Source organism: Anoplophora glabripennis, unplaced genomic scaffold (assembly GCF_000390285.2).
Source record: "Anoplophora glabripennis isolate ALB-LARVAE unplaced genomic scaffold, Agla_2.0 scaffold116, whole genome shotgun sequence".
NCBI lineage: Eukaryota > Metazoa > Arthropoda > Insecta > Coleoptera > Cerambycidae > Anoplophora > Anoplophora glabripennis.
In genome coordinates, this window is record NW_019416290.1 from 373,105 (window position 1) to 396,740 (window position 23,636).

The following is a 23,636-nucleotide window of genomic DNA, read 5'->3' on the forward strand; positions in this document are numbered from 1 at the left end:
TTTATAATAGCCAGATTTATCGATTATTAAGGAAAATCAGGGCTTAGCCAGTATGCTTAATGATCTGCGTCAAACAATATAGCCGATTATTATGTCAAGAATTTCTCCACTGATCACGCTAGATGCTGTCGTCTATATCTCACCGACAGCGGTGTACCTACTACAATATACGTAAAATTAGACTTAGTTTATTTCGCCTCAGTAAAACCGGCATTTCCATAATTATTTTTAGTCTTTGAAAGGCGAGTAGATGTTTTTTAAGCTTCTATTTATTTTTGCGTACGAGAAATAGACAAAAGCGACCCGGCAAAAACATGCCCCAGTTTCTCGGTCGATGCCGGTAACGTTGTACAAAATAGGACGATTCTGAATTGTTACGCACGTACCTCGAAATATTTTTGTTTTTGGGGATGCCGTCGTACTTAAAAACTATTTATTAAAACCATTTTCATGTGAACCTTGAAGAAAATATTAACTAGTATCGACAATTTACTAATCGAGTTTTCCTATTCGCAATGTATTTTATAAAGGAACTTGCAGAATTAAGTTATGGTGGCATCTAAAGAATGTGAAATAGGAAACTTCACCGAGTTGTAACGGAAACATTTGCCACTGGCAGCCCGCCATCTCTTTTGTGCGATTTTCATGAAACGTCAAGGTCTGTAAAAGTTCGTGGCGCTGTGCAAAACACCGCTTCGTCTGGTCCCCAAACCTTGCCCCGAACTCCTAGACGTAGAATCTGGCAAGCGTTATGACGCCTACTTTATAAATATACCCCGGATCGCCAAAGTTTGTAATTTAAATCCGTTGAATTATTTTTTCCCTCTAATATACAGAGCAAACTTTCTATAACATCGATAGAATGGGCCAACGAGATGTCCGGATCTTAAAATCAGTGAAATAAATTTGGTTAACTGTTACAGGACTGTATCGGGAATTTCACACACCCTGTACCCGACGGCTTGCTTGTTTATAGTCACCGTTCGACAGTCCTTTGTCTTCCACTGACATTAAAACGTGACTCGACAACAAATAAGCTCGCTTTATCTCACATCTTTAATTTCATTTGCCTCCGTCTGAACACCAGTTGCACTGGTGCACGTTACATTTAAATTTTATTATCGTGCTGTCTACGAGTAATCTAATTCATTATATCTGAGTAATGGATCTCTATCGCCGTTACGTTAGAGGTAATAAAGGTATCATGTCTATAAAGTGTCTGTTTCGCAATGATATTAACTGGAGGAGTGGTTAAGAGTAGGAAAATCATTTTCCCGTCCTCGTCCCTTAGAATATCCCTTTTGTTTTTGTACACGGCCTTCAGAAATGATTAAAACAGTAAGGTCAGGATTACATTAAAATTCTGTTTCACCAGCTGATGATTGGTGTAATTATGAATGAATTATCTCATAAATCTGTCTACCAGTGGACCATTGGTAGACCCTTGAGGCGCACCTCTCTTTTATTAAAAGAAAAGCTTTTAACTACAACTTTATGAATTGTATCGAGGTACAATTTCCACATATGTACTTTGGATCAAACCAGTCTCCCTCTATTGTTGTAGTCATCATCATCGTCCTCACCACTCTAAGTTCAGGAAGTACTCTCTTCCCGACGACCCACACAAGAAGCGTCATCACGGTGACAGGCGGATCTCCACCCAACCAGAAGACCAAGACTTACCTGCTAACGACAGGAACCAGTTAGACAGTCACAGGTAAGGATGAATTTTGTTGCCTTCCAAAAGACCGCTTAATTCTCGCCTCGGAGACAGAAATAGATAATTTTTCAAATCTCGTAGGTCGGATGATTCAAGGGCTCTTCGAAGGCATAAGACTTCGAGGCCATCCAATGCGTCGCTTATGCACATTGGGAAGGGTACCGAACTACACCCCTCCCTGAAGAAGCTGTATGATCACAGCCCCCACGCAGTAAGTAACCTCTATTTGTTATTTCTACCGCATTGAAAACACATATATCCATACAGTTTTAAATAATAGGCGTTTGTCTATTATTTACTTCGTTGAAGGTAAACCGGTGAAATTGGTCGTAGATGCAAAATCGCTTTTGTTTCATTCACAACCAACTTCACCTTGGCCTGGATCTGTAACATCACGTAGAACCGAGGCCTTGTCTTCGAAGTGTTATCGCCGATTTAGATCCACCGACCAGTTCAATCCATACATAACACCGCTCGCGAACAGTTTTTTCTCGTCTTAAAATTGATTTGGAAACAGTCGGGGCTGTCGAGATAATGGAAATTACAATTGTCGTCTTCCGATCTTCCGTAATATAACTGTTTTTCTTTTAGATATTCGTCCAGCTCGATGAGCTGTTTATGCTGGAAACCCACGATGAGAGGGAATGGAAGGAGACTGCCCGCTGGATCAAGTACGAGGAAGACGTCGAGGAAGGCGTGGACAGGTGGGGGAAACCCCACGTCGCCTCCCTGAGCTTCCACTCTTTGCTCAACCTGAGGAGGTGTTTGGAAGAGGGTCTCGTGGTGCTGGACATGGAGGAAAAGGACTTGCCCGCCATTGCTTATAGGTAAGTCTTCTAATTTTTCCTGTTTCAACTTCAAGAACCAAATGTGAATACCTTTGCGGTTTTGATAAATGTGTGCCAAAAATGTTTAAAACCCTTTTAATATCCACTGTAGCAAAATTAATTGGAAACTTGGAACAAAAGAAACGAAAGAAAATTAATATTTCATTGAATTAGCATAGTTATATGATAAATCGTGGTGGTTCCCCCTCCCTCCCCCTCTCGCGCTGTGCCATTTACAGCCATGTTGTTACGTCACTGCTAACGCCCTATTTACGTTCGAAAGTTGGTTGTTGAATCTGGGGCAAAGTACAGATTGATATAAATTGGGTCAACGTAGACAGTTTATGAACCCTTAACCAAGATATTAATATAGAAAAATACGTGTAAATTTCCCGCAAAATCTGCAGGTCTCTTTTCAGAAATATTCTCTAAATTTAATCATTGGGGGACATTTCGACTATTCAGTTTTTTCTGATAGCCTCTATGTTGGATAAGCTCTTAATATTAACGTTAAACTAATAAAACTTCTCCAATAAAATCAGACCCTAACTCAAATTTCAACCGGATCATACTGAACTTGCTCTCATCGTTCAAGAACCTCTTTCGAACTGCTATAAAAAAAATTAGAAGCCTTTTGACTACAAATTATATCGCAACTAGAACAGATCTAATGGGTTTTAATAGATAGCTAGTATTTTTTTAGTTTTTGGTATTATAAATCAACTTTAATATAATAAAAATCCTAAATGATTGATATCAGTAAAATATCAGTAAAAAAACTTTTTAAAATAAACAGTTACAGGTTACAGTTTCAAATTTCTGTGTAATCCGCGATTTTCAACAAGTATTCTGTTAAAAAATCATGCATATTTATCTTGATATTTGGCTTTTTTATTCCATTTTTTTTCACTCGACAAGTTGTTATCGATTTCACATTCAAATATCTTGAAATGTGGGTATTACCTTTTTAATTTCCCGAACAGGATATCCGAAGACTTGTTCAGAGAGGATTTGATCAAGGAAGAGGACAAAGCCAAAATAATGAGGGTCCTTCTCCTGAGGCACAGACACGTCAACGAACATCACGACAAGGGATTTAGGTTCACCACAAGGAACAAACACAGCTACACATCCCTACAGGTAAGATGTAACGCAGTGCCCGACGTCATAGTGTCATCTCATACTTCCTATCATCTTTTCGAAATATAATTTTTACTTTTCTTTATTATTCCTACATCTATTAACACATCCGACAGCGTTGGCCGTTGTTATAATCATATTATTTATGGTGATCCTCAAATTTATTCGGAATAAACGGCGAGCATTTATAAATTCAAATCCGCTTGAATTTATTAATCAAAAACGAAATAATTTATGCGTTTTAATCGTCGATTTAATGCGTAACAACGGCCCTCCACCTGTCACATTTCCCTCGCTCTCCACATATTTTCATCGTCCCCCAACTGGTTACAGTCGCTGTGGCTGGAGGACGGCGTGAGCTACGACGCCGCCATGTTGGCCCGGTGCTCCATGTGCTCCGCCCAAAGCCAGCTTTACGCCCCACACGTGCTGCCTCGCGGCCTCTCTTTTCCATACGTAATGTCGCTCGACGCACTTGCGTCTATAGTTTCTTTCTTTTTTATTTTCGTCACCCGTTTTCGTAGAATTTCCTTTTTGTTTGTGCATGAAATATGTATTTGGATTTGCTAATTATTTTTACGAGGTTATGGCATTGTCTCAGACAGATTTATGTTGGTAATCTACAGGCAATGGGTAAGTACAAAAGTCCCTACGAAAAGTGGTGCCACATACTAAATTTGAAAACTATAAAAGATCAGTATATTACTTATACTGCTTTATTTTGATATAAATAAGCAGGTGTTACAATTAAACCCAACATTCAAAAACATCCTAATTTAGGGGAAATCTAGTAAACATATCTAGTTTTAATTTGAAGCAAATGAACTTTTATGAACGTCGGGTAGGCTCAAAATTTTTCGTGGTGGGCTGAGCCTATCCTGTGTCCTACCTGGCTACGGCCCTGGACAAAATTATTTAATTCATGAGCTAGAACAAAATACCAGATTGTGCTGTAACTCTCTTGGTAAGTAGTTTCTCTTAATTTTAAGAGAAAAAGCATGTTAGGCATTGAATTTATAAAGATAGTTACCTATTAGTGCAGCATTTGTTTTAATTTTTTATTCACCATGTTCTTTTTGTATTCCCCGCTTGTTAATAGCAACGTTAATAGAGAAAAAGTTGCATGGGAAAAATGATGACCTCTTTTATGGTTTGTATTTATATAATTCCTTTTCCGAAATAAAGCGTTATTGATTTCATACGAAATTGAGTTGTTGGAATTGGGGATAGTAGTTTCAAAATCTCTAAATGGGCTTAACTGTGTGCATCTATTGTGCCGACAGCCAGACACGTTCAGACACGTAGATTTTTGGACCCTATATAATATCCCTTAAATCACGAATGTTCAGTTTGTTTGTGAAGTGCCGTTAGGGTTAAAGAGATGTATTTTCCGAATTTAATACCAAATTTAACAAATAAAGTCTTTATCAAAATTAATGAACATAGCAAAGGCACTAATGTAAGTTGAAAATTATTTTTGCTAAAATTAGCAATTATTTTATCTGTTAGTAAATTAAAAAGTGTTTGTTTATGATAAATTTATAACAAACAATGACGAAAAACTCGTATGCGTAATAACTGAAGTAAATAAAAGAAATTAAAATTTTTCTAAACTTTCTAAATATCGGTTGATGGCAGTCGGCTTTTACTTATTCCTTTTAAGGAGGTTTATCTGATTTGGAATTGACAAACAAATATTCATAAAAAAATTAATATAAGCTTATTAACATAAAGAAAATCCTCTAACAAAATTATGACTAGTTTGAATGAATACTTAAGAGACGAGATATTAATAAAATAATTTTTCACGACTTAATACGAAGTCTTATGAGAATGCAGATTTTTTTGGTCTTTCCACATAGAATACGCATCAATTGACGAACAGTTTCCACAGCAACTTGTATAAATAGGAAACCGATATCTAAGGAACCGTTTGACAGCTTGTAAGACACTTGTAAGATACATAATTTATAACAATTCTCCTTCAAACTGCTGTTGTTGATTAACTTAACGTCCATATGCGTGATAGCGGCAACGCCGCGATCTCGACGTAGCGTATTATTTAAAATTTGCAGGTGTCCAAGCAAACAGAATGATCGAACGCGAGCGAGCAAGTCAGCCAAGTGCAACGTTGCCAAATCTAAAGGCTTACTACTGTAGCCACTAGCGAATCTACAGAAACTCTCGTTAGACTTTAGAGGTAGCTCCGTACCCGATAAACCTCCTTAAGGAATTTTTCTTTCACTACGGAATGAGCTGCTTCTATGGAATTCTAAAAATTTTCCAATTCAAATGAATTTAAAGCAATCTAAAATAATCAGTCCCCTGCAACTTCTTCACTATACCTCTCTGGCAATTTCATCCACCGTCTCCGATTCCCCCAGAACCTTCACGACACCGAGAAGAGAAAAGTGAGCTTCCCCTTGGACGGTTCCATAAAGAATGGCGACGCCGTCGAAAACCTCTTGAAGAATAACGACACGGTGGTCGACATGAAGGAAGACACGTACTCGACCAGCAACGAAGACGTACGTAGGGCGAGGAACGACGCCATCTTAAGAAGGATACCAGTCGGCGCCGAGGGTTCAGCCATCTTGGTGGGCGAAGCGGACTTTTTGGACCAGCCAGCCATAGCTTTCATCCGGCTGGCCGAAGGAGTCGTGGTTCCGTCGCTCATCGAAGTCAACATTCCCGTAAGGTAGATACGAGAATATTATTGGACTCGGACCAGATGCTCTAATGATGATTTTGTCCGCCAGGTTCATATTTTTGCTCCTGGGACCAAAGCTGCCCACCATCGACTATCACGAGGTCGGTAGGTCCATTTCCACCCTGATGGCCAACCAACATTTCCACAATATCGCCTATAAGGCGGACAGCCGGAAGGAGCTGCTTTCGGCGATCAACGACTTCCTGGACGACAGCATCGTGTTGCCTCCCGGCGATTGGGAGCGACAGGCGCTCCTACCCATCGAGGAAATCAAGGCTAAAAGCGAAGCAATAAAAAAACGCAAGGAGAACGCCTTGAAGAAGGCGAAAGAAGCTCAAGGGATCGAGGAGAAACCTTTACTCGTAGCAGGTGAGGATATTTCTGTTTGTTTAAAAACGAAACAACCAAACTGTCTTGATTTTTTAGGTGGTGACGACGGTAAGAAGCCACCCTACGGCAATCCCCTCGAACGTACAAAAAAACCCTGGGGAGGTCTCATCAACGACGTCAAGCGACGCTATCCTTACTACAAAAGCGACATAACGGACGGATTAAACGTTCAATGCCTCGCCGCTGCGGTTTTCATGTACTTCGCTGCCGTTTCGGGAGCCATCGCTTTCGGCGGCCTCACCGGCGACAAGACCAAGAACTACATAGGGATATGCGAGACGTTACTAGCTACCAGCATGGGAGGCATTATTTTCGCGATATTCGCGGCCCAACCGCTGGTGATAGTCGGAACCACCGGGGCCCTGTTGCTCTTCGACGAGAGCCTGTTCCAGTTCTGCCTGTCGAACGGCATAGAATTCCTAACAGCTAGGGTGTACATAGGCATGTGGCTGGCCGTCATCGGGGTGCTAGTGGCCTGTTTCGAGGGTAGCGTGTTCGTGAAGCTCTTCTCGCGTTTCACCGAGGACATTTTCTCCTCGCTCATCGTCCTGATCTACATCATCGAGACCGTAATGAAGATATGCTACCTGTACCAGAGGCACCCCCTCCTGCCGAATTACTGCGAGTTCGAGGCCATCGTCTACAAGAACGTGTCGTATCTGGACGGTTCGAATACCACTGCCGCTTACGATCACAACAAAACGGAACTGGTGGTGCCCGTGAGGGATATCGTCAAGCTCCCCACGGAGGACGCCCACGGGATCCCGATCAACAGGCCTAACACCGCGCTCTTCTGCACCATCCTGACGTTGACCACGTTCGCCATCGCCTACTATCTGAGGATGTTCAGGAACAGCCAGTTCTTGGGGAGAAGCGTGAGTATCTATAGTCCTAAGGGGCGATTTGAAAAGGGTTTTAATTTTTTGTTTCTTTCATTTTGTGTAGGCCAGGAGAGCTCTGGGCGACTTCGGCGTGCCAATAGCCATAGTGTGCATGGTGTTCGTCGACTACATGGTGCCCCAGACCTACACGGAGAAGCTAAACGTACCTGAAGGACTGTCCCCGTCGGACACGGAGCACAGAGGCTGGTTTATACCGCCCGGCGGTACCAACCAACCGTTCCCGACGTGGCTCGTGTTCGCCACTGCCGTTCCTGCGATGCTCGTCTACATCCTGCTGTTCATGGAAACGCAGATATCAGAGTAAGCGCGAGCGTAAACCGTCCGGAGGATCGAGAATACAAATCACTTCGTTATTTACAGACTGATCATCAGCAAACCGGAGCGTAAACTGAAGAAGGGGACCGGCCTGCACCTGGACATAGTCATAGTCTGTTTGACGAACATCATCTGCGGGTTCTTCGGGCTGCCTTGGCTCTGCGTCGCTGCCGTAAGGTCCATCGTCCACACCTCCGCTCTGACAGTGATGTCGCGCACGCACGCGCCCGGCGAGAAGCCCCATCTGATCGAGGTTAAGGAGCAGAGGCTGTCCGCCCTCGTCGTTTCGCTTTTCGTAGGTAAGCATTACATGCGCGATGAGAAGAACAACTTGTATTCATGTCGCAGCCTATACCCCTCCCCTCCCGCGCTAGCCTTAGTAAAGCGCATCCCAGGCTGCATCGCCGCACTGCCCTACCCAACCATACCACACATAAACATGACACCACCCCCGGGGTTTACACAGACGAGCCGGCGAAGCAAGAAGAGCGCCAGAAGAAAGGGCCCTAGCCGGCGGGGCCCAGCCAGGACAAAAGGAGGTCCCACAAAGCGCCTACACCGGCCGCATTTGCGGTCGGGGTAGACGACGGATGGGGCCCGCCTACGAAGGCTGTCCAGGCCTACACGAGATGAGGCAGGATAAAGAGGGATAATCCCCCCTCGATCCCAAATCATTGAGGCCAATTTCTAGCCATGGAATAATGGCGTGTCGCAGCCTTCGTTACCTGAGGAAATCCCTTTTTTTTTTTTAGGCCTCTCGGTGTTGATGGCGCCGTTCCTGAGACTCGTGCCGATGGCCGTGGTGGTGGGAATATTCCTGTACATGGGCGTGGCCTCCATCGACGGGATACAGTTCTTTGACAGGATGAAGCTGCTCTTTATGCCCGTCAAGCACCATCCGCAGGCCTCGTACGTCAGAAAGGTGAGTTTAGTTGAAAACGTGCTAGAATTTAATATAGGCAACCCGCAGAGCTGGAATGGACACTTGTTAGAGAGTGAAGGAGGATATCAGTATCCTACCGCCTTTATTTGGTATTGATCCGCCACGTGTGCAAATTCCAACCAATCAGGTTCGGGTAGAAAGAGTAAGCGGCAGTCTGTAACCTTGAACCGGTGTTGCGCGTTCTCGGATTTGTCTCTGTAGTTATGCAACCGCTAATACAAGTGTGTATTTAGGGTTTCATACCGTAGAAGGCGGTGAAATTTTAGGCGTACTAGATGTTATTAAAAATAAATAAGTATTTAGCGGCGATTCAAGGTAATGTGAAACGTTAGACAAAAATGTAACGCTATTATTTATGACACATACGAGTTATCGCGAGTTATTTAATATTTAATTGCTGTTTTATTTATATTGCAAATTTGAATGGATAGAAGAATGGAATGTAACGAGCGTTCAAATAAAAACGTGGTCAAGTTGGTTCTGAAAATTTGGACGTAGGGCGTAGCGTATAGCAAATGAACTTAAACGTCATCGCCGCTATCAATTTGAATATTTCCGTTTTAAAAAGCGTTTAAAGTGATGTTTTCTCAAGAACAAAAAGTGTTTATCATAGAGTCCTACTTTAGAAATGGACGCAAGATTGATGGAATATGGAAGTATTCTATTCAGGAATGTTTCATGGAATTTCAAAATCAATTTCCCGGCGTTGTTGAGTACAAAATTTTTCAAAGTGCAGTTCAGCGTTGTGTTAATGTTTTTCGTGAAACGGGCAGTGTAACAAGAAAAGAAGGAAGCGGCCGACCTAAAAAGCGGACTGAAGAATTAAAAGAAAATGTCCAACAAATAATGGAAAATGCGCCAAGAACTTCTGTACGTGTTTTATCACAAATGGTGGGAGTATCAGTCGGTACCTGCCATACAGTGTTAAAAAATGATTTGCGTTTGTTCTCCTATCGTTTAACTTGTCAGCAAGAACTTCATGAAGTTGATTTTCCGCGACGGGCTGTATTTTGTGAATGGTTTTTAAACAACTACGGTGAACTTCATAATATCACCTTTTTTTCTGATGAAGTCTGGTTTCATTTAAGTGGTTACGTAAACTCACAGAATATGAGAATGTGGTCTTCTGAAAAACAAGATAACTTTTTTGTCGAGGGCCCTCTACACGCTCAAAAAATTGGAGTTTGGTGTGCTCTCAATCGAAGGAGGATTTATGGACCTATTTTTTTTTAATGGTACTCTTACTGCGCAAAGGTATAGAGAAGAAATTATCGCTCCTTTTGTTAACCAGCTGGAAGAAAACGAAATTACAAACTTTTACTTTCAACAAGATGGCACAAGGGCACATACGGCAGGCGAGACGATGAATATGTTGAGGGAAGTTTTCCAAAATCGACTAATAAGTCTCAATGCTGAACATGAATTTCCACCGAGGTCATGTGATATTACGCCGTGTGATTTCTTTTTGTGGCCTTACCTTAAAAACACTATTTTTGAACTGCCTATTCCTGATTTAAACCATCTGCAGGCTCGACTTATAGACAAGATTCGTGAAATTAACAATACCCCGAGCATCTTAGAAAATGTCTTTAATTCTTTGAGGAACAGGTGTGAAAAGTGCTTGGAACAAGGAGGGGGACACTTTCAGCAGCTGCTTTAATTGTTTGTTATTGTTATCACGATTATTCTTTAAAATAAAGTTATATAGTCATTAACGTTATTGAAACTGACAGCTGCTATACTGCTCGTTGAGAAATGAGGTTAAGTTGGTCGCTATAAGCTACTCCCTACGTCCAATGTGTCAGAGCCAACTTCGACCACGTTTTTATTTGAACGCTCGTTATAACAGGAACGTGAAATATTGAAATAAAATTGATTTTAATGAAATAAAATTTTTTGGAAGTAAGATATTTTAATAATAATTCGTGTCATAATAATTTTGGCGCTAATTAAACAGTTCCGAAAATAAACGGGACCACTAAACTGTAAAAAAAAAAACAATTATGTCTCTCCACGCGTTATTCCATTATTTAATTGTGGTATTACTTCCTACGGGCGCCATAAAAAGTTCATTCACTCGTCCAGTTATAGACTGGTCATAATTGACAGCTGGGTCAATAGGTCGGTGTTTGTTAATGCCCTGTTAATAGTGAATTGCACTGTTATCGGGACAAAGCAAACAAATTATTGCAATGCTTTCCTCCGCCTCGTTAGTTTCATGGTTTACATGAAATTTTAGAAATAAAATGATGAATAATCACAGTGAGTATTGTGACAAATGTAAGACAAATATTTTAACAGGTATTCTGTTCTCATTGTTGTTTTACTGTCGTATTTGTTTTTCAAATGAAAATAATTTAGTTTTACAACCGACAATTTCCCCTCCCGACTGTTTAAATTCTTGGAATATACAGGGTGACCTGATTTATAGGCGAACAGTAACGTGCATCCAAAGTAAAAACAAATGAAATTCAATAGTTTTAAGTAGACCCTAAAAATTGATTTGGAAATTATATTTTCCACAAAACTGCAAATAATGCACTTGATTGGTGCTAATTTCGAATAAAAAAAAGCAAACACAATTTTTTGTGTGAGCAAGCTGGATACTCTTCTGATTTACTTACTGTCTCGAATAATATGTAACTCTGTTGAAATATTACAACAATGTGTTTGGAAATGGATAATAACGGATTATAATAACGTCTATTAGTAAGAATAATGAGGCAGTCGCTTTGTATATTTATATATTCAATAATTCTCAAGGTTAAGGTCTATGCAATGCCAGCTCTCGCATCGAGATTTGTCAGGGGTAATTTAATATTGTAAATTTCATAAATGAGATAATTAAGTAAATAAGTGACTCAAAATTGGATGTTTAAAATGTTATCTTTATTCGCAATTAATAGTTATAAATTAACGTCATTGTTTATTTAGCATACAGACACAACGCCACTCCCATGATTCTGTTAACTTGACCTTTATGGGAATATGTTCATTTTTGCGGGAATCGAGTAAAAGTAATATACAGTGTGTCCTTGGACAGATGAACGACTTCTGTAGGAAAGAAAAACTATTAGTGTTCAAAAGAGGCCTTCTGTGATTCAAAGAAACCTTCTTTAATGACATTTTGTCGTATCTCACTTCACTAAGTAGTGAGAAAAAAGAAAATCCTGCCAAGAATTGTTGCCTGCAGAGACACTGTATGTTGGATATTTCCATATGTCACAGCGTTTTGAGTGAATTATACTACAAATTAATTTAGGGAAATGACCAGACCATCCAAACAAATTATGTAATCAAATTCGGCCCACACACGTATAACGGAGTTACTTGGAAATCCGTGTAATATTTTTCCAACGCTAGCCATCGTATTTTTAAATAAACCCAACCGAATTTTTTAAATCGAGATTTTCATGCAGTTAACGTCCATTAAAAGGCATAACTCTGCGTACCAAGGTTGAGCCGATAGTGCCGAGCATGTTGATGCAGTATTCTCTTATCTAAGTATTCATCAGTTCGTTTACTGTCGTCACTTTCTTGTTATTATTTCACCTTTCGCGGCCGCGGGAAATGTTGACGCGAAATTGAACGCCCGAATAAAAATCTTGTTTGTCAGTAAAACAGCTTTCGCCAAAGTACCCAAACAACTCCAGACTGGTCTAAGTTCGATCCGGTATGAGTTGATGGCCTTTAGAGTTACTTACTGGATTGTAATGAATAAATTTCACAGCTCAAACTGTCAATGTTCCCTTTATTCCCTCCACCACTGAACCCCATGTCTTTTGACAGAAGCAATGTCTGTCATCGCTGAATAACGTGGAAACGGTGGCTCATACAGTCTTTCGGAAGCGGCAGTTTCAAATGTGCAGTGATTTCTTTTGGGGCGCTATTTATTTTACTAATACCAAACCTTGATTTCCACATTTTCTGTGTGCAAATCTAATGAAGCTGCAATTTTTAGTAATTTTATGGTACAAAGCAGAGTATTTTCGATACAAAGTAATATAAAACACAGGTACTCTGACTTTGTGTCTTGCTATTTAGTAGTTCTTCTCTTCTTAAAGTTTCGATATTAAAATAAAGTGAAGAAAACATCATAATTAGAAACGTAGTTATGAAATATGAAATAAAACAAATAATATCTATCACTCTACCGATTATCTCCAGAGGAAGTAAAATTTAATTCTGCGGCTATTTTTCCCGTCCGTAATCACAGACTTAATTTCGCATCTGCTTTGTACAAGCAAACTTTCCGCAAACAAAATTTCCGAGACCCGATTGCAATATTCTAAATACAAACTATTAAAATAAATACAAAATACGGTAATCATTAATATACAGGGTGTTTCAGGATTAAGTCGACAAAGTTTAAGGAGATATTCCTCATAAAAAAATAAGAAAAAAATCAAGTATAATTTTTTTCCAGAGACGCGTCATTTTCAAAATATAGGGCGTTAAAGATTTTTTAAAAAATTCGAATTTTTTAAATAAACGAAGAAGGCTATTTAAGCCAAATTTGGCTTGACACATCTTCTTCAAATAACAAATAAAAAATGATGCTTGTTTTTAGATAGAACAGTTTGTTATTGACAAAAATTGTACATTCACTTTTTTCCTAACTCTTATAGTTTCATGGCAAAATTGATTTTTAGGAAGGGTGCTTCTGGATCATTTTTTATTTTCAATAAGGCCGTATTATTATTTTTTTATAATTTAATGAGTCTGAATCCCCATAACTCCACCACTGGTTGCTTGCGGGACTTCTACTTATATGGAAAAATGGTATCTTATAAGATGTGTCATGCCAAATTCGGCTTAAATTCTCATCTCATCTTCATTCTTCTTCATCTTCGTTCTTCATTTAGAAGTTATTTAAAAAATTCGAATTTTTAAAAAAATCTTTGACGCCCTATATTTCGAAAATGAAGCGTGTCTGGAAAAAAATTTATACTTGATTTTATTCTTATTTTTTTATCTTAAAATTTGTCGACTTAATCCTGAAACACCCTGTATATACTTCTACGAGCACCAGTGCCAATATGGACGTTTCAAACAGGGTCGCAAGATCATAACGGTTAATAGACTACTCGTTGCTCTTAACACTTCTAAATTTACTGCCAATTAATGAAGATCCAGGATCCGAAACGGCCCGCTGGCGCTCGTAAGAGCGCTTTATTGCAATTGCACCAGATTTTTATAACCCTCCAGATAAACCCTTGAACCAGCCGACGGATTTATCGCGGCTCCAGTTAAGGATAAATAACACGACGCTATTTTTATACAAATATGTGTTGTCGAACCCGATTCCTATAATAAGGCTGCCCACATGCGTCGCCTTAATGGAATGATAAATCGATGGAAAATATCTTCATATGGTTGTGCAGTCGCCACAGGCGCTGCGAATATATATTAGGTACGAATTTCTATTTGTGCCGCCGCCGGCATATTAAAGAAGCTTGTGTAATAGGCGGGCAACAATTTAATTTGAATCGTGCACACCGACACTCCGTCGTGTGGAAATAATAGATGGAAAAGAAATGAAACACGTACGAGGTATGTAGAAAAAAAAAATGATTTTCAAGACAGATTCAACTGTCAGATGAGATATTTGATATTTTCATTTAGAGTTATTGGCAAAAACCCATTTATTTAAGGTCATCTTCGAACGCGTCTACCTCCCGTAGGGTGGATTTGCGGACCCATGTTTATATGAAATTTTTGTCTTATTTTGAACCGACAACTCTACCCTCGAAGTGAAGTACCGCTATTTCCGAACACCCTGTATACAAGTAATGAATTCTTACCATTTATTGTTAACTGATCAAAAAATAGCAATAATTTTAAAAAATCAAAACTGACGTAAATTTCTCAGGCTTTGTTCTCCCTACTGTGAAGATCCTCAGGGATACAACCTACTAAAGCTTCCACACACAAACCCTCTAAGGGGGTTAATAAATTTTAGCTCTGCGAAACAAAGAGACACAAGAGGGTTAAGCAGAAAACCTGACACAAACAGTAATCCTTTTAAACAGCAAGCAAGCATGTATGCATCTACTCGCATGCCATCTTAATTTTATCGGATTAAAAAATTGGGTCGGCACGACGACATACTTAGAAAGAAAAGGCCCATCTAAGTGCCCCCTATTCACAAATGTGGTTCTTCCTACGAGTCCCAACAATGCTGCCCACTCTTCTGAACATGATGAGTGTTGTTCTTCAATGGGTCTTTCATTGTGTACCGCGCCTGTTTGTTGCCTCGGGACTCATTCAAGCGACAACAAACGGGCTCGAGTCTATTCGCCTGGATAGAGAGGAAAATACTAAACTACTACGCAATTCCTGGATAGAAAGGGTTAAATTGGGGGGCGACTGATTTAAGTTACGTCGTTGACTGGGGTAGAGGCAGAGAAAATGCTAACGCAAAGATCTATAAAAGTGTTAAATGCGTTTTAACTGACAAAAACGTTGGAAATAAAACAGACGACAAAATGAAGCATTAAAATGTATTTAAAAAGTAATTAATATATTTATATTAATTAGGTTATGTCCCACGTGTGTTTATTAAAACTTATCTTAACCTATTAGGTAGTAAACACAATGAAACAGTACGCTAAGGCCTAATTATTTTATCCAAAATGCAGTATATCAAATTACTAAACGACTAATCTTTGGCAGGCAGAAGTCTACCGTATTAAGGCAAAATCTAGATAAGAGATAAATTCGCTCTCATCTGTAAAACGTATTGGAATCCATACTAAACTTTTTAAATCATAACAGTACGACGAAATGTTTCATTGATTTTAATTCTTTTGTCGCTTGACAATTTTAATCTCAGCTGTTTGAATTTAAACCCAACAAACTATATTGAAACCTCTCAGTTTCAGTTCTAACGCCTCCAAAATATAAAACATTTATCTAATAAAAAAACTGGGTATATTTTCAGTAATATGTCTTCGATGTGGTAATCACCGACAATTCTATCTGATATGGCGTCTTTATAGGAGTGCTGCACTGTCAAGCGAAAATATATTCCATAATCACTTATCTACGCGTGAAGATTTGGCAGTACCGTCATGCACTAGATGCCGAAAAATTTGTAATTAGACATGACTGGAATTAGTCATGAGGTGACGAAGCCCAGATAAAACCCTTTTTACATGATGAATACCTAACGAGAAGCTAGATTAGCTTTGCAGAACTTGTTTGTAAACATTAGACAAGGAAACGTCGCATTTACAGTCTCTACATATGTTCCATTAGCGAATGACGTAGGCTTGATGAAAAAATATACAGCTGATAAGGCGATAAGAATGGTTTTTTATCGGGGTTATGTTTCATTTTGTTTCTTGATGATACATTTGAACTATTGTTGTTTAACTTTTAATTTTTGCAGCGTGTAAGCGAGTATGGATTTGCAATTTGCATTCATTCATTCATTATTATGCAAACGATAGTAACAGCGAGAAATCGCGTTTCAAAGAAAATGTTAGGTTTAATATTTGTCTGTATTTTTTTTCCGTTTAGAAATGTTTATTATAGTTTTATAGAACAGAAAATCATCAAATAACATATAACCTTAACCCATAATACCTTCTGTTTTCATTATTTGTCAGTAATAGTAAGCCATTTACAACTGATAAGGAAATATCTACCCTACATTCCAAAACCGATAATTTTTTTTCGCGCTTCATATTCGTGAACAAAATCCGAACATCAGAAACTATTTTTTGATCATGACTTACATTATTTGTTCGCGAAGTACTTATAATTTTTTGCACTTATTGAGATTTTGCAATTAGTTTAGTCAGCCAGTTGTAATTTCAATCTACGCTCGCCTTCAGTTGTTACAGCATTGTGAAAAAAAGTGTAGAATTTAAAATCGAAAGTTGGAATGTTTGGCAATTTAAAAATTCACGTAATTCAATTGCGATTTGTCCCAAAATAGATATAATTCGACATGGACTGTTTTTTTGTTGTCACATGGTAAAATTAGAATCAAAAGTTGGGCAAAAAATTTGTTGACATTTTCTACCGCCCATCTTTAACACAATTTTGTATGTATTTATTTTTCTAGACCTTCTGTAGCATTTAAGTATCTGGAAAATAGAATTTCATTCTAAAATCCGCTTGTAAACAAAATAGACGTTTGTTATTTTTCTTCCATTTGCAACAAACAGCCAGAGCTAAATATTTACTCCAAACAAAAACAAAACGAAATGAGTTGTATGCAGGCAATTATACCAGAGTAATACAGCATTTTATATGCAGATACTTGGACTAACACACATAAACGATTTTATGAGCAGGACTAAAAATTAACTGGGTACAAAATTATTTCGCAATTTCTAGTACTTGTTTATAATTCATTGCATTGTACAGTTAAATACGATTTTGGTTATTTATACAATATTTACTTTGACATATGTTCCAAGTTAGCCCTGGAACAGAGCTTGTTTATTTTGTAATGAGGGTTTCCTTCTTTTTTTTTACAATTTAGTATTCCTTTGTTTTATTACTGTGCATTAAAGTCAAAGGTGTGTGGAGTTTGAGTTTATCGATTGCTACCTAAATTAAATTAGGATCTAATAAGCTTAAAATTCAATAACAGCCATATCACCGGAATATATGTCAAACAACATTATCCTCGACCTTATCAGTCTAACAGAGAATATATGGCCCACAGAGAATCAAATATAATAAAACGTATTCAGCTTATCAGTAGGATACATAATTGAAAATTTTACAAGGTTAATTGTAGTTTGAAATAATTAATTATTAGGTGGTGCAACTAATAACTGTATTGTTAAAGTATAATATGGTGGCTTCTAAATACGTAAAAGGTATCGAGGAACTAGGCAACCTAGATTAGTATCCATCATGCATTTTAATTATGCGACATAAATGGAAGAAATACAGTGTGGTATTTATAATTAACGCTATAAATATTTTGTAAAATATTAAGTTTGGTAGACGATTATCCACTCCTTTTAGTTTTTTTAGATCTCGATAGAAAATTTAATTTTTTATCAATCAAGTTTTAATTTAAAAAAATATGAAGGCAGATTACTATATTTAGTGTAACATGCTTATAAAATTGTTTCTTTACAATAGAGAAATAATTGACTATTGTCTTATAGTCACGGTTAGTGATTACGGCAGAAGTTGAATGTTGTTATCGACTCAAAAAGTAGGTTATCGTCAAGGAAGTCACGGAAAGATTCTAACTCGGATTCTTGCGTATTGTTTTAATTTTTGGAATTTGGAAAACAAACTTAATTGTGTATTTCAATATTGACTGTTAAATATATTTCTTATCTACTAATACAAATAAAAGTAACAAATTCAAACAGTTCAACATGAAAAAATTTTTCCATTAAAATTTTGACTAAACTACAAGTTCTATTTGCAATTCATACATGTTTTTAGTACTCCAATTCTCTGAAATTTATGTAAACTATTTAAATCCAATACACGGGCTGTTAATTCTAATGTTTTCTTACCATTAACGTACTTGGAGTCAAAGATAACACTAATAAAAGCATTCCTGGCACGTCGTGAGGTTAACGAGCCCTTTGGCCGGGTGATGAAATTGAAAAGCCACACTGGGATGAAAATAAATATATTTTTAAAAAGGTTTTTATTTTTCACAATTTTACATTCATTACGATAGAATAAAAATAATAATAAAAAATAATGGCACATTGCGTCGAAGCAAAATGTCATGTAAAGACACTGGATTTCATCGAATATTCATCTATTTCTCATAAGTTATAAATAAAATCCCATTTAATTATATATAATATAATTCATTTTTCAAGTACTTTAAATTTATGTAATATATATTCTAACATACAGCTCGCGTCTATCATGGTAAAAAATATTTCAAATCGGCAAGTAGATATAACACTTACGCTATTATTCACGTTGATGGCAGTTTAAACAATTTTCTGGTTTCTCTATTGCGGTTTCCTTAAATATCTCACTATACTGTGTGGAAAAACTTGATTTACGCCATTTATCCTGCTTAGAAATTAATAAATTATACCATGAAAACTTTACACACTTCACCAGAAGTTCTCCATTGACTGTTAGAAAAGTCCCTTCTTTTTCTTCTCCTTCTTGCCATCGACAGTCTCCCGGCTGCCCTCCAAGGAACGTCTCCGCAGCTCCTCCACGGTCACCTGGTTCTCCTTCTCCCAGGACTCTTTCTCCAGCTCGAACTGTCGACGTTTCTCCTCCAGCTCTTTCGCTTGCTGCTCCAGGGATTTCTTTGTAGCCTCGTGCCTTCTTGTCAATTCTGCCTCGCTGTCCTTGAGCTTCTGCTTCTTCTCCCTTACTTTCATCTCGAACACTTGCTCCATTTCCGCCTCCATTTTCTTCATCTTCAGGTCGTGCTCCCGTTTCTCCTCGTCCATCTGGGCCAGTGGGTTTTTGTTGGATATTCTGGTGGGCTTGCCGTCCGCCCCCAGTCCGGCCAACTTTCGACACCGATAATTCTCGTAGTGCACGTTATTCGTAACATCCTTCAGGTCCTGGAGGTGGGTGCGGATCACCATGTTTCTCAGAGCTATGAAGTCGCAGTGTTCTAGGTTTTCCACCTCGGCGATACCCCAGGGGTATTTTCGTCCCCTAACTTTCTTACCTTCTACTTCTATGACGGTATTTGAGCCTACGACCGCGAACGGGACTCTGTCCTTCAGTGATTTGTTTAATTTATGCTCCTCGTCTTCCTCAGAGGTATCGGGGAATTCATAAATCTTGATTTTATGCTGAGCGATCTCGTTCAGAATCTGTTTTTTAAACAGGGCGCACTCGTCTGCCGTAAGGGTATCGGCCTTTGCTATGACCGGGATAATATTCACTTTATCACATAACCGTTTCATGAACTCTATATCTAGGGATTTCAGACCGTGTCCGGAGGGCTGGATAAAATACAAACAGCAGTGGACGCGTTGGTCCGGGGTTATTTTCCTCGTCACCCTCGCTTCCGAGTTTAAATAGTCCTCGTACTTGCTCTCTATAAACTCTATTATGGGAGTCCAACAATTGCTATTGTCGACGGCGTCTCCGAAGCCAGGCGTATCCACCATTGTCAACAATAAATTGACACCGTTCTCTTTCAGCAACACTCTAGTTGTTTCAACGGCCACAGTCTTTTTAAGTCTCTGTGTTGGTCCGGGGTAGTCGGAGGAATTGTATATGTCGGTTAGAAACATGGAATTTATCAGAGTCGATTTGCCAAGGCCCGATTCACCGACGACCATCAAAGTGAACTCGAAACCTTTTTTCACCGCTTTACGGTATACCTGGTTAGGCAGATTAGCAAATCCAACGTAGCCGTCCAGCTCCTTAGGTTTTGGCCTTTCCTTGACAATTTCGGGCGTGGATTCCTTACTAGTATCCTCCTTGGCCGACTCTGGTGATGTGGGCTTGACAGGAGGCTCTGGCGGTTTATCCAGCGATGGGGTTTTATTCAATCGATTTGTATCCTTATTCAGAGCATTTGCGGACTCTGTCGATGTGAAAAACATTTCCCTCTTGCTTTGAATCGTAGTGGTGCTTTCGCTTCCGTTGGTCTGGGGTGTGCCATTCGGTGTACTCGAGGGGTTGTTCTGCTGATCCATGAACTTCTGCCTCATGGCTAACCGATCCAGGCTAGACAGCCTGTAGGAGCCCCCGATGCTGTCCTTATCTCTGTCTCGATTCAACCCACTGCCCGCATTGAAGCTGGATGTGTACTTGGGTAGTGTGGGTGGCGGAGTGGGCTTATTTTCCGAATTGCGGTTCAAAAGCGCGCTGCTCGAAGTATACAAGTAACTACTGGGCATGATGTTTGGTCTGGACTTGATTGTGGCAGTTGCTTGAGTGGTAGGGACTTGAGCATTCACATTATTGGCACTCATTGTTGCAAGAACTAGGTGCACACGTCTACGCGGACATTGTTGTTTAACTGACAGGTATGATTCTAGCTTTCCCACATTCAACTGTCACTTTGAGCACCGGGTGATGATGAGTAATGTTTATCTGGTCAGCCACGCCCGAAGCGTCTGAGCGTTTGAGTCTGGAAAAACACAGAGGAATCATCAATTAAAAGCTCGACGGCGGAGCCCCGGGTACTTACCAATCGATTTAACACACTCACAGGACGGTCTTTTACTTCATTTTACGACTGAACAACGAGAGATGCAGGTCAGTTCGGTACACTTACCACCGGATTCGTTAAACTTGTGGTACGCTTGTTGAACCCAGATGGCGAAACTTGTCGCGCCGCCCCTCCACCGCTTTGCGCCTCGGAGTACGAGCCGACTGACACGTAGTACGGGAGATCGCCCGGAAATATTGGCGAATTTTATGTGAAACTTGACTTGGATAGAATAAAGTTAATACTGTAAATTTATTTAATGTTATCGTGAGTTTAAAAGGACGAATTTATCTTCAATGCCGAATTTACTTTATAGCTAGCAATAAATCAACGGTATCTACTTATAATCTAATGCGATAATTCAAACTGTAAAGTCAAATTAATGGAATCGTTTATATCGGATGCGACTCAACTCGTTTTTCAACGTTTATGTAAGGGAGAAAAGGTGATATAACCGTTAGTGATTTTTCTGCACCGGTCTTTTAAGTGGGCAGCTATAAATTTAATGATTCCGAATCCTCCGCTAGAGGTCGCTACGGTATTTTCGATAATTGAAGGGAATTGGAGGAAACCATCAGTTTTACACTCAAAATACCAATTAAAATCATATTATTCGAGAATTTTGATGACTAGAAACTTTATTAACATCTTAAGGGTGTAACGACATTTGCCAAACTAATTTTTTAATTTATAAAGTGGTAATTACAAAAACCTTGAATTTCTTATCTCAATTTTATGCGTTATTTTCTATTTAAATTATCGATTCAATTGCAATTATGTCATTTTGAATGCGAGTTGTTTTAAGAACAACACAAGGTTCTAAATATTAAAAGTTATTAGCTTCCGGCACTTCAACTTATTACAAATAGTCTACGAAATATTTAAAATTTCCAAAAAATATGTTCCAAACTCAAACAAAATAGATGTATAGGAAAATTACTATATTATACGAATATTTTTCAAGTCAGTATTAAAAAAAACTGTATTATATTTAAAAAATTGATATTACCAAATCAAAACCGATTGTTTATCAAAAAAACTTAATTATTAAATATTTACATACTATATTTATTGAATTACTTGCAACAGACGCATAAACTTCCGCTATAGCAAATTGTTTCAATAATTCAGCCTGTATATTCTGAAATATCGGTCACTGACACAGTTTCCGTATAGTCTCCCGTGCTACAAGTAGCCAAGGAGCCCGGTGCGTTGGTGGGGGGTTCTCCGATACATCCGGCCAGACAAATATTGAACGCGTTCGTCACTCTCCTCAACTCCTCTCCCGGTAGTTACAAATACGCCGGGTAGAGAAGGATCGCGTTGCCCTTGCGCGGCTCTTTGGCGAATCGATAATGAGGACACGCACATTTCCAGTTAGCCGATCGTATTTTTCAAAATGGGACACGTTCCGCATGGACGATCGTTGCGATTGCACGTGCACCAGGTATTTTCATGCAAATGAACGTATCTGTCCGTGGCGTATGGAAACCATGGAAAATGAGAATAATTTTAGCGTTAGGGACATAATTAAAACCAGTCATTGTAGAAAATAATCGGAGCGATAAACAGTTTCATTCAGATGCAGTATCTGCTCGTGATGCCGCAAACTGGTTTTATTCCTTTTAAAATTGGACCAATAGGTATCCTTAATTGCCACACGGACTGGGCACAAAAGACTTTTCGATTTAGGTATTCAGCACAGTGGCCAGTCGTGTTTCTACGAGTGGTATGTTTTAATAAAGAACGAGATGAGTAATAGGTAACTTTTCCCAATTAGGAAAGAACAGGTTCTTGGAAATGGGCATTCTGTGTGTATTCAGTTCATCATTGTAATACTTTATCCTTATTATAACCAAAAGAATTCGTTTTCGAGATAGAGAATGTTCAGAATTAACGAAAATATGGTTTATTTTAGTAACCACCTAAACATGGTTTAATATTTTGTCATTTATCTGGAAAATGCTACGTGCTAATAACATTTAACGCTGTCTTATAAATAACGACGAGTCAAATTTGAAGGAAAGAAAATTGAAAGTAAAAATTGTTATATTTACAAAAAAAATCGGGGCTCTGTGTAAAAAAAATTGATCGTGCATAGCTGGGTCATAAAAAACTGCAACCTTGAGCCAAATGCACCAATAATCAATAAAATTAAAACTAAAAATGATAATCTAAATATAATTATTACAAAAACATTTATCTAATACAATGAAATTGTTATATGATGTAATCATTCAAAGAAACATCTTATATTCTTACTGTTCTATTATCCTTTTGACAAAGACTGATGACGTAAAGAAAACAGCTCCCTTCTCGTATGGAACTAAGAAATATTAACAGATATTTCTTTGAATAACTGCATTATTTAATAATTTCTGTATATTAGATGTCATTTGTTTAATTTTTTCAGTCAAAATCGCGTTACGATTCCCCATCGAATAACTGCACAGTTGAATTGTGCGGATAAATCTTTAGGATTTATCGTTACGTGTGCGGTTGGCATTACAGAAATGCCTCCTGTTACGAACAATATAATTCACAAAT

At 38.6% G+C, this 23,636-nt stretch overlaps 2 protein-coding genes across 9 annotated transcripts in view; one reads left to right on the forward strand and one right to left on the reverse strand.

Annotated features, from left to right (window-relative positions):
• The window catches only part of LOC108906529 (band 3 anion transport protein), a 90,117-nt gene that overhangs the window by 56,298 nt on the left and 10,183 nt on the right, over nt 1-23,636 (forward strand). For 7 of the 8 annotated variants that reach the window (XM_018709812.1, XM_018709815.2, XM_018709810.1 and 4 more), the window contains 9 exons: nt 1,565-1,717; nt 1,802-1,931; nt 2,312-2,547; nt 3,531-3,687; nt 6,072-6,385; nt 6,447-7,662; nt 7,733-7,989; nt 8,050-8,303; nt 8,757-8,926. In XM_018709812.1, the coding sequence (XP_018565328.1) occupies nt 1,565-1,717; nt 1,802-1,931; nt 2,312-2,547; nt 3,531-3,687; nt 6,072-6,385; nt 6,447-7,662; nt 7,733-7,989; nt 8,050-8,303; nt 8,757-8,926 (2,887 nt within the window). The remainder of the gene's footprint in view (nt 1-1,564; nt 1,718-1,801; nt 1,932-2,311; nt 2,548-3,530; nt 3,688-6,071; nt 6,386-6,446; nt 7,663-7,732; nt 7,990-8,049; nt 8,304-8,756; nt 8,927-23,636) is intronic. The other variant, XM_018709817.2, reaches the window with a different exon arrangement.
• Nucleotides 18,568-21,252, reverse strand: LOC108906531 (septin-7). Its single transcript, XM_018709829.2, has 2 exons — nt 21,069-21,252; nt 18,568-21,008 (listed from the first exon to the last, which is right to left on the reverse strand). Exon 2 carries the CDS (start codon nt 20,848-20,850, stop codon nt 19,036-19,038), a length of 1,815 nt encoding a protein of 604 aa, XP_018565345.1. The 5' UTR covers nt 20,851-21,008; nt 21,069-21,252; the 3' UTR covers nt 18,568-19,035.